The following is a 12,425-nucleotide window of genomic DNA, read 5'->3' as shown; positions in this document are numbered from 1 at the left end:
ACCTCACACTACCTCACACTACCTCACACTACCTCACACTACCTCACACTACCTCACACTACCTCACACTACCTGACACTACCTCACACTACCTGACACTACCTCACACTACCTCACACTACCTCACACTACCTGACACTACCTCACACTACATCACACTACCTCACACTACCTCACACTACCTCACACTACCTCACACTACCTCACACTACCTCACACTACCTCACACTACCTGACACTACCTGACACTACCTCACACTACCTGACACTACCTCACACTACCTCACACTACCTCACACTACCTCACACTACCTGACACTACCTGACACTACCTGACACTACCTCACACTACCTCACACTACCTCACACTACCTCACACTACCTGACACTACCTCACACTACCTGACACTACCTCACACTACCTCATACTACCTGACACTACATCACACTACCTCACACTACCTGACACTACCTGACACTACCTCACACTACCTCACACTACCTCACACTACCTCACACTACCTCACACTACCTCACACTACCTGACACTACCTGACACTACCTGACACTACCTCACACTACCTCACACTACCTCACACTACCTCACAATACCTGACACTACCTGACACTACCTGACACTACCTCACACTACCTCACACTACCTCACACTACCTGACACTACCTCACACTACCTCACACTACCTCACACTACCTCACACTACCTCACACTACCTGACACTACCTGACACTACCTGACACTACCTCACACTACCTGACACTACCTCACACTACCTCACACTACCTGACACTACCTGACACTACCTCACACTACCTCACACTACCTGACACTACCTCACACTACCTGACACTACCTCACACTACCTGACACTACCTCACACTACCTCACACTACCTCACACTACCTGACACTACCTCACACTACATCACACTACCTCACACTACCTCACACTACCTCACACTACCTCACACTACCTCACACTACCTCACACTACCTCACACTACCTGACACTACCTGACACTACCTCACACTACCTGACACTACCTCACACTACATCACACTACCTCACACTACCTCACACTACCTGACACTACCTGACACTACCTCACACTACCTGACACTACCTCACACTACCTGACACTACCTCACACTACCTCACACTACCTCACACTACCTGACACTACCTGACACTACCTGACACTACCTGACACTACCTCACACTACCTCACACTACCTGACACTACCTCACACTACCTGACACTACCTGACACTACCTGACACTACCTCACACTACCTCACACTACCTCACACTACCTCACACTACCTGACACTACCTCACACTTCCTCACACTACCTCACACTACCTGACACTACCTCACACTACCTCACACTACCTCACACTACCTGACACTACCTCACACTACCTGACACTACCAGCTGATGCTTTGCTTACTCTGTGCAAGCCTTTTCTTCCTCCAGACACTGGCACAGGCGTGGGCGCAGGTTCGATTTCATATTGCTATCCTATCGACCTTCTCCATGTTAGGAAGGCATTATTTTGCTTTGGTTGGTTGCTTACTTACGGTGCTGTTTGTTTGATTGTAAAGTATTTATTTTTTTAACTCCAATGCACTTGATTTTTGTGAGGTGCCCATCTGATCATTTCTTTTAAATGATTGCATTTATATAGTGCTTTTATCCAAACGCGCTTTACAATTTGTTCCTCACATTTTACCCATTCACTCACACATTCACACACCGAGAGCGGAGGCGACCATGCAAGGTGCCAACCTGCTCATCACGAGCAATTAGGGGTTAAGTGTCTTGCTCAAGGACACTTCGACACGCTGCCCGGGAGGATCGGGAATCGAGCCGGGAACTTCCGGATTACCAGACGGATGCGCCTCTACCTCCACTGTCGCCCAATGACATGACCACTCTCTGCACTGCTTAACCTCAGTCCTTCACATCTGATCTAGGATCAGACCCTGTGCACTGCCCAGTCCTTAATACGTGTGCTCACCTTAGTACAGCACAGGGGATAATCACATCATATCATGTGTATTGGTATAGAATCTCACCTCTCCTCCCACAGTTAAGATGAGCTGTCTAATGTTCTAATGATGGTGACAGAATAACCTGTACCTTATGTGCACTGTTTTTGCACTTGTTTGTTCTGTTGATTACTGTGCTAATCCGGCTCTCCTGGCATTTAACGAATGGCTCCCAATGGTGCGGCTGTAGCCAGTGTAATAAATATCCATGTCTTTACCATCCTGGAGAAGCAAAGCTGCACACTGTCTTTATTTCCCCTCTGGCTTTTGGTGTTCAGTATATTTCCTGCTTTGCCTTCAAGCCTTTTCGACAATTTAGAGGGTGGAGGGTCATCACAGAGGCATCTCTCTCTTTGCAAACAGAGGCACTGCGTGGTTGCAGGGACGTCCAAAACGACATTGAAAAACTATAATTCTGCTATTTTTGTGGTCCATCTCATTTCCACTGCTTCAAGCTGTTTCCAGGCCCTCAGGCAACGCTGGATTAATGAGTCATCTGACAGGCACTGTAGAGTTATACAGTTCACATATCCGTGGCTTAACTCTGCAAACTGTTCATAAACTGATAAGCTGATGTCTCCACTCACTGTCAAGTTGAGGGTTTAGCTATGGGCTTGTGCAGTGGGCCAGGACAGCCTAGTAATCCTGGGGAGGGGGGTCATTATTATTATTATTATTATTATTATTATTATTATTATTATTATTATTATTATTATTATTATTATTATTATTATTATTATTATTATTATAATAATAATAATAATAATAATAATAATAATAATAATAATAATAATAATAATAATAATAATAATAATAATAATAATAATAATAATAATAATAATAATAATAATAATAATTATTATTATTATTATTATTATTATTATTATTATATTAGGAGCTATTTGATTGTTTTTGTGTTATGTTTGTAGTTTGTTAAGTACATCACTGGGTGGCAGCTCTGAGCACATGGGTTTTGAATAAAGGCACAGGTGTAGGCAATCAAGGTATGGGTGACGGGAGAGGTCTCACACTTTTTACCGCACGCACGCACGTACCCTCGCTCGTTTTCATTATTATAAATATCATTTTCTATAAACTATTGTTTGGCTCAGCAACCATGTATTACGTTAAATATTTCAATTAAATGGGAACTTCACCCAAAGGCAAGTGACACCGACTGGACATTACGTTTATTATAATTGCGCGTCAAAGACGAGGACTTCCTGCACCCAGCCGAGCGCCTACCAGAACATCAGGATAGTTGCTACAATTATTATTACTAGTGTTATTATTATTATTATTATTATTATTATTATTATTATTATTATTATTATTATTATTATTATTATTATTACTTGTGTTATTATTATTACTAGTGTTGTTATTATTATTATTATTATTATTATTATTATTATTATTATTATTATTATTATTATTATTATTATTATTATTATTATTATTATTATTATTATTACTTGTGTTGTTATTATTATTATTATTATTATTATTATTATTATTATTATTATTATTATTATTATTATTATTACTAGTGTTATTATTATTGTTGTTGTTGTTGTTGTTGTTGTTGTTGTTGTTGTTGTTGTTGTTGTTATTATTATTATTGTTATTATTGTTATTATAAAAAAAAAATCACTTTTTCTCCTCTTTTTCTATTTTTCTCCCATCCCAATTCCACTGTGCCAATTCTTCCCTCCCCTGTCTTGAATGTTGCTCGCATATGCCCCCCACTGGCCGGTTGTAGGGAGGATAGAAGCCTTGCATCACATGTCCCCTCCGGTACACGGGGAGGCAGCCTGTCACATCTTTTCACCTGCCAGTGTGGACTCTCATTGGCGAGGTGTAACGTGTGGGAGGCTCACACTAACCCCGCTATTTCCTGTCTCTGCTGTGCAGGCGTCGCCAACCGACCTGTAGGAGTCGCTGTCCACAACGTCCAGATTACCACCCATCGACTTCCACCGCTAACTCTGCCAATTGAGTCAGTATGACGGCCGGCCCAAGCCGGAGGCAACGCCGACAGCCGGAGTCGAACCCAGTGTCTATTGCGTTGGTGACAAGCGCAATGTCCGCTGTGCCACCCAGCCACCCTATTGTTATTATTATTATAAATGTGATTAATATAGTGCTTGTCTAGAACTCAAAGTCGCTTAACACTAAGTAACAAGAGACAAGCATAACACAAACACACAAGGATGAATGGATGGGGGGCTAAGAGAAGGCAGTAGAGAACAGGTGGGTCTTCAGGCAGGATTGGAAAACTGTGAGGGACTCTGAGTCTCTAATGTCTTGTCAGACCAGACCCTGGAGAAGAGCTCCCCAAAACTACGAAGGTTGGACTTGGGATTAGCCAGGTAACTTTCCAAAATATATAACTGACTAACGTTTGATGTTTTGAATGTTCCGATTCACATTCCCCAACCTAAAATTCACATTTAGTTTTACTGATTCAAATCCAAGACATCAACATACGGTATGCAGTAGAGAGTTATCAGAGTTATCGGGCTAATCAGCTCATCCTGCTCTGTGAAATACTCCCTCGGTTTGCCTACAGGGTCCATCAGCCTCAGAGACTGCAACATAAACAATAATTGTGTGGAGAATGTACACTGTTTACAACAATGTTACAAATAAATATTGATTTAATCAAAAAGTACACACACACACACACACACACACACACACACACACACACACACACACACATACACACACACAAAAGCACAACAATGCTTTGATGAATTAAATATTCCTTTGGATCATTGTTCATAGTAGTGTGTGTTCTGTTGTCTTTCATTAGCTTCTATCTCTACCTAGTCTGTAGCAAGTATATTCTTTGCATGTTTCTTGGTTTCTTTGCGGTATTATTGTAGTAGTTTAGTAATAGGCATGGTAGTCACCGGAATCTATTCTTAATTGAGTTTCTCTAAATATGAGTGGCACTGACCAACAGCAGCTATTGGTTTCATAATGTGTACACTGGACCTGGATTCTGGACCAAAGCACAACACAGATCAGCAGGGCTATGGCTTTTATTAACCTTTATTTAACCAGGCAAATCAATTAAGAACAAATTCTTATTTGTACAATGATGGCCTGGCAAGAGACAACGCCTTTATGATTGATTGATTGATTGATTGATTAATTGATTGATTTAATTCCTACCATTAAAATGTGTCAGGATCGATAATGACTAACTCCACGGGGATATATGAACAAGATATTAAAGTGATTGCACGTCCTTACCCTCCTTTGTGTATGTCAGCCGACGGAGGCCTCTTAATGGCTGTTCCCTCCTGGTGGGGTTTCTTGTCCAATGAGAGTGGGGCATCGCGCACCGGAAGGCCCAGCACCAGTGTCTCCTTGGCAACAGAGATGGTCTCGTCGCCCGTGCCGCCCATGTGCTGCTTGGCATAGTCGAAGCCCTGGACAGGCTGGCAGGGAAGGAGTTAATACCAGGGGTTAAAGTTCTTTTACAGCAGAGGTTATACATTTTCAGTCACAACTGTTGCTTGGAGGAACAGCCGGTGTGATTGGAGAATCGAGAAAAGAGGGTGGGGTTTGAGATTCTAGGCCCCTGGGATGCGTGAATCCTTTCGGCAACTGGCTTGTCCTTCCGCGTTCCCGTTTGGCGCTCTGATTGGCCAGGTCATGTGACATGGGCGCCAATCGTGGGACGGCAAGTTTTTGCACGGTTAAGCTTAGGCACTCTTTCGAAGTTGGTTAAGGTTAGAGTTTGTCTTAGAGCATGGCGATAGAACGGCAGGTAGTTTGCAGGCTGTTCGACGCGGAAATGGACAAACACGCTATTGGGCGCACATGTCACATGACCTGGCCAATCAGAGTGCCAAACGGGAACGCGGAAGGACAAGCCAGTTGCCGAAAGGATACACGCCCCTGGGACCCGGGATCACTGAGACACACTTGTGTTTTTTCCCCCTCACTGTCCGATTAGATGTGAATGAGCCCTTACTAGGGAGGGACTCACAGGAGACAAGTCCTGACCCACAGTTTAACAACCCAAGCTTTACTGGGTTGGGGTAGGTTCACTCTTATTTAGGTACTATTATGACCAATTGGATTTTCTACTACAATTCAAAAGCTGAGGAGTAAAATAACATTTCGAATTTGTAACTGAATACTGTGACAATGAATGTTGGAATGATTGAACTAAAGGTGAACCGCATCCAACCCTTCTTTCTCTATACCCATGTGTACCATTTCCTATTGAAAACAACAAGTGCCCCTGAGCCATAGTGTTAGAATACAGACTATAGCACATGCCAGCACAGAAGTACAATGAATAGTATACCAGTACAAGGTACCAGTACAATGAGCGCACAGTACAACTTCATACAGTATGACACACACAAAGCAGAGGCAGGAGAGACTGTGGTATGGAGTAAGAAAACATTGTTGTGTATAAATAAGTATTGTGTATGTGTGTGTAACGGTGGCCACTAGGTACTAGCAGGCACTTTGTGCTCGACACCAGGGCCCTCATTCATCAACGTGTTCTACGCACAGATTTGTGCTTACCCTGTGCGTACGATCATTTCTAAGCAAAGAGTGGGATTCATCAATTTCAACTTGAACTTGACTCCGTGCTTACGTCTACGCACAGCTCGGACCACACTTAGCTGACGCCCAGTGGTAGAATATATTATTACAACAAGGAAATGAGCTTCTGTGCATAATAACACTGGCATGTTCTGTACGAACCGTAGTTCATTATAGTTCATTGTAAAATAGCAACAGTAGTGTAATTATGGTCAAAACCCTATAAATAGCATTTGGAATAATAGATCTTTCTCTCAGAATGAATGCAGCATGGTTTATATAGCGTTATCGGAATATACGGGGTGTAGGCTACTGACTGACTGCGCTCCGCGTAGCTTGATTGATTGATTGATTGAAAAGTTTATTAACAGATTGCAGAATGGGTACAGTACAGTACAGCTCAGTACATACAATTGTTAATTGGGGATGCAGACCAGAGAAAGACTTTCGTCTTGTTTACATCAGGGTCCCCCATTTTCAATTCATCATAAATCATAAAGCTCAACTCGTTATTATTTTGCGCAGACCGCAGAAACACGGGAACGTTTTGATTATATTTAAAAGGCTTTACGTTAAACGAAACAAGTGGAATTTCGAAGCTGTAAGCAGAATACAAGTCATATGAATATAGTGTTCTTCCCCCTTTTTACTGTATAAGAAAGAATAGAAAACGCATTGCAATGACACCAGATAGTGGACAGACTATGTATATGATGGGATTCAAGTTCGCGTTTTTGTTGATCATAGGCATGCTGTCAGAGTATGATATCTTAATCAAACATTCTAGAACATTTGTCGTCACAGATCATGTCCTAATAGAACATAGGCTATGGCATGGATCGTGATATTGTGTGGACTGTTATTATTACTGTCCCGGTACCACCCATTGTGACAACAGCCTTGTGAGTCCCGCACACAAACATGATAGAATTCAAGTTCATGTATTGAAAGGCAGGCTACATCATACATGCAGTGAGATTCATTGTTCTTGTATATGCTCTCGTATTATTGTTTATATAGGCTACCCAATACTGACATCAAAATAGATTGTAGTATGCCTCTAGAAATCATATGCAGCAGGTAGAAAATTGACGGGAGATCCATCGCGATTTGGAATAAAATTGAGGAGAACTTTAATCCCTGGGTATTAATCAAACAACACGGGAAAAGGCAGTCATATTCCAGCGCGGTATTTATTAGTGTTTGCGCTGCCCAGGCAGCAATGGTTAATAGATATCATATCCGACATCACCGTAAGTGTACACGTCTGTCAGCCTGTCTCATGACACGCTTCCCTCGGCTTAGTCCATTTTTCCACATTTCATGGGTGTATTCCATTACCGTATATGGTTAATCGGGGCGGTTTTGGTATGCAAATACGTGAAAGTGTGCACGAGCCTCGGCGCAGAGCCAAGGTGGGATTCATCATGACAGGTGTGCGTAGAGCCTGCGTACGCACGTGTGATGAATCCCGACTTCCCTGTGCGTACACTGGTTCTACATTCCGTGCTTACGTGTGGAAATAGAACATGTTCTACGCACACATTGATGAATGAGGGCCCATGTCCTTAGACAGTCTCGAACCGTGAACCCTCTGCTCACCAGCACCATGTGACCACGTATGTTACAGTTTTTCACGATTGCTAAAACGCATCATGAAACTGCCCTCCCTTTTCACAAAACTCTAAACACAAAACACTTTTCTCAAACTACGTACACAAAACCTCACATTCTCTTTTCAAAACCAAACTATCACACCAAAACAGTTGCCCATAATAATGCTCAAAAGCCAACTTTGACACCAACATCCCTCTCAAGGCCTGCAAGAATGTAAACAGTACTAAGCATCATTACACACAACAACAAATAATTGAAAACACAATGTTCAGAGTGTGAGCAGTTTCACAACTGCCAGGACACATTTTTTTGAAACATTCTTATCTGTTCTCAAAATATATGTATTGGGCATTTATAGATTTGTGAGTTTCATAGGAATAGTAAAATTACCATAAGAAAATGAAGAAAATGCAGTTATCACAACTCAATGCAAAAATGTGTAAACACCACGGTCTTATCCATTCTGTCACCTGAAAAGGTTCCAATTCAGATGGAAAAGTGGGGATATTTAACTTAGGAATGAGTTTACACCAAAGGGGCTACCCTTGCAAGATTTCAACCTTGTTACACATACACTTGCACAAGTTCCAATCCAATCCAATCCACTTTATTTATAAAGCACATTTAAAAACAACAAAGTTGACCAAAGTGCTGTACAAGTCCACAACATAAGATAAAATAAAACATATTTTTTTTTTATAAAAGCACACAATAAAAACAGTACAATGTGTCACATAAAAAGGCAGGTCTCTCAAAAACTGTTTAAAACACAGAAAGCCAGAGCAAATAGATGTGTTTTGAGGCATGATTTGAACACCTGCAGAGTGGGGGCCTGCCTAAGATGCAGTGGCAGCTCATTCCAGAGCGTTGGGGCTGCCACAGCGAAAGCACGGCACTTCAGCCTGGAGTTTGGAACGGCCAAGAGGAGCTGGTCAGAGGACCTGAGGGACCTTGGGGGAACATAGGGTTCCAGCAGGTCCGAGAGGTACCCCAGTGCCAAGCCGTTCAAACATTTAAAAGCAAACAGTAAAACCTTAAAATCAATTCTAAAACGCACAGGAAGCCAGTGGAGGGCAGCCAGCACATGGGGAAATGTGCTCCCGCTTAAGGCTGGACAAGTAAAAATTTTCCAAAAATTTTTGATAAAAACGGGAGCTTGGAGATGAAATGAGAGAGGACAGAAGTTAGGCTTTTTAATAAGCGGTTGCACCACAGCATGTTTAAAAAGTAAAGGTACAACACCTGCAAGGCTGTTGTTCATGATTGTTAGGACATTTGGTCCTATGACCCTGCTGACCTCTTTGACGAGGTGAGGGGGAAGGACGTCTAGGGGGGAGCCTGAGGGCTTCATATGGGTGATAATTTCCTCTAGCTGAGCAAGGGACACGGGCTCAAACTGGCTAAAGGTGGCAGGGCAGGTGACAGTAGTAGAATGGTCACATGTAGGGGTGGACGTGCTAGCTCTAATGTTGGCAACTTTGTCAATAAAAAACTGAATAAAAAGCTGTTTCAGTGGAAGCTTCAAGACAAACAGGCTGGGGGACATCAAGAATATGATTAATTGTTTTAAAAAGAACACAAGGCTTGTGACAGTTGTTTAAAATGATATCACAAAAATGCTTTGTTTTTTCAGCCTTAACAGTTTGCTGATACAGTATCTACACCAGCTGTCCCTCAGAATGTCGAAAGACACCTGCAGCTTGTCCTTTTTCCAGCCCTCGTCGTTCAGCCCTCCTGCACTCTCGTCTGTGCTGTCGTTCAACCAGGGCTCAGGTTTAGGTTTGGAGCGCCTGGCTTTTTAGAGGAGCGACGGCAGGGGCGTATCTAGACCCAGCACTTCAGTAGGGCACAGAAGGGCACCAAAAACTTTAAAAAAAAAAAATTGCCGGTTTTGGCCGGTTTGTGGGCGAAAATGGGTGGATTTTGTAACTATTTTTTTTAAACGTTATTTCGGTTTTAGGGTTAGGTTAGGGTTATGTTATTTAATTATTTGGGGGAGCCAGCCCCCCAAACTCCTGAAATGCATAGAAATCTATGAAATAAATAAAACAATCTGACATTTATATTAAAAAGAGCTAGCCCCCCAAACCCCTAAAATACATAGAAATCTATGCATTTTGGAACAGTTACTATATATATAGTCAAGAAAGCATTTAGTCATACTTAAAGTTTAAAGTGCTTTACTTGCATTGAACATTGCATTGAACATTGAACATTGAGGAGACATCATTAGAAAGCACAATGTATGTTTCCATAGTTACGCAGATTACACACAATTGTACATCTCCGCTGAACCAAATGATCACACAGCTATAAACTCCATTTCCGCCTGTCTCTTAGCAATAAACAAATGGATGACAAACAACTTCCTAAAATTAAATGAGGGCAAAACTGAAATCCTACTAGTCGGTCCTATAACAAAAAGAGAAATGTTACAGAGCAATATGGGGCAACTTACTCCTTGGATCAAACCCAAAGTTACAAGTAAATAACCTACACTGGCTTCCGGTAACATTTAGAATTGATTTCAAGGTCCTCCTCCTTATATACAAAGTATAAACATTGCGATCATCTACTATTGAAGGTTCCAAGCCACAGTCTAAAGAAAATCGGGGATGCAGCCTTTGCTAACTATGCACCAAAGTTATGGAACACACTACCTATGGACATTAGGGAAGCTAGATCTCTTAATATTTTCAGAAATAAGCGAAAAACGTACCTCTTCACCATAGCCTTCTAATACACCCCGCTGTTGATTGTACTGTAGCACTATTTTACTCTGGCCATTCTATTGCATAATTTTACTATCTATTCTACTATTCTATTATTGCACTGTATTATTGGTGTGCAAACCAGTCAACTTACAAAAAATAGCCTGTTGGAGGATTTCAACAAGATAAATGCGACAACATTGCAAAATATTTCACTATAATATTGTTTATGTGAAGTAAAAAATATTATAATAATTATTTGATCATGTTAAATGATCATTTGATCATGTTAAAAAAGGGGAAATAAAAAACATTTGTTAAAAAAAAAAAAAAAAAAAATCAGTGGGGCACAGATGATCATCAGTAGGGCACGTGCCCTACTGATAGTGGTCTAAATACGCCGATGAGTGACGCCGATCAAGGATATCCAAACAGGTGGAGTCAAACCTGGTTAATTCCTCCGTGTTAACACACACAGGGCTAGCTGAGCTAGTTACAGTAGCGCTAGTAAAAGCAGACGAGAAAAGTACAGCAGTGGAAGGGTTAAACATACGGCATCGGCGGGCCGGTGCAGATGGTTTGTCAATACAGCATGGGAGAGCTACATCAAATAGAACAGGCATGTGATCAGAGAAAAGAGCATCACAGACTTCAATATTAGAAACGGGTAGACCATGTGATAGGACAAGATCAAGTGTGTGCCCGTGCTCTTGTGTGGGACCAGTCACAGACTGCACAAGATCGAATGTTGTTGTATGTTCATGTCACCCAGGATTAAGACGCAGTCATATTTAGGCATAATTTCAGCCAAGTTGAAAGCATCAATACTTGTATGATAATGATGCAATCACAGGATATTCTTACACCACAGGGAAAAGGCCCGTGCTAATGACGGAAGAAAACGGTTAAAGCAGCGAGGCTGGCGAAGGAGAGACGTGGTTAAACAAACGACAAACAGCCTACAAGAAAATTCTCTGATGTTATTCCTATGATCTCAGACAGTTTAGCCGCCTGCTCTGGGGGGGGGGGGAATTATCATTCTTTCTAAAAGAAAAGAGGCCTAGAAACGTGGCTAACGCTAATGGCACGCATACCAGAGGCTAACTGCCTACGAAAACAGGCACAGAGGCACTGAAAGAGGATTTCACCCATCTAATGAACACAGACTAGACAAATATCAAGATGTATCCATCAGTGGACCAATTGCATGCTTTTGCAGAGGACAAGAAGCCTTCAGTCGACTCCTTCAGACATTAAGCACCCCCACAGCCCAAATGGAATGATACAAAAAAAAATATATATATACTAAAAATATTATCATTTTTTTATTTTTATTTTTTTTGTCAACCAACAGCAAATTTTGGCCAATCCTAGTCGACCATCCAAATCCTTATTCGGGGACAGCCCTAGTAGCAGGCTATTGGCAGAGCTGACCCAGGTTTAGAAT

The 12,425-nt window shown here is 41.7% G+C and overlaps 1 protein-coding gene across 1 annotated transcript in view; it reads right to left on the bottom strand.

The window, feature by feature from the left end:
• The window catches only part of LOC311229459 (UPF0606 protein KIAA1549L-like), a gene marked incomplete at both ends in the record, with an annotated part of 283,918 nt that overhangs the window by 93,034 nt on the left and 178,459 nt on the right, over positions 1-12,425 (bottom strand). Inside the window, 1 exon segment of the mRNA XM_084315540.1 lies at positions 5,337-5,524. Coding sequence (XP_084171666.1) covers positions 5,337-5,524 — 188 coding nt within the window.

The sequence above is a fragment of the Notolepis coatsorum genome, assembly GCF_963971535.1.
Source record: "Notolepis coatsorum genome assembly, chromosome: 6".
Classification (NCBI taxonomy): Eukaryota; Metazoa; Chordata; class Actinopteri; order Aulopiformes; family Paralepididae; genus Notolepis; species Notolepis coatsorum.
Note: the sequence above shows the minus strand (reverse complement) of the source record. Positions and strands in the feature narration are given on the sequence as shown.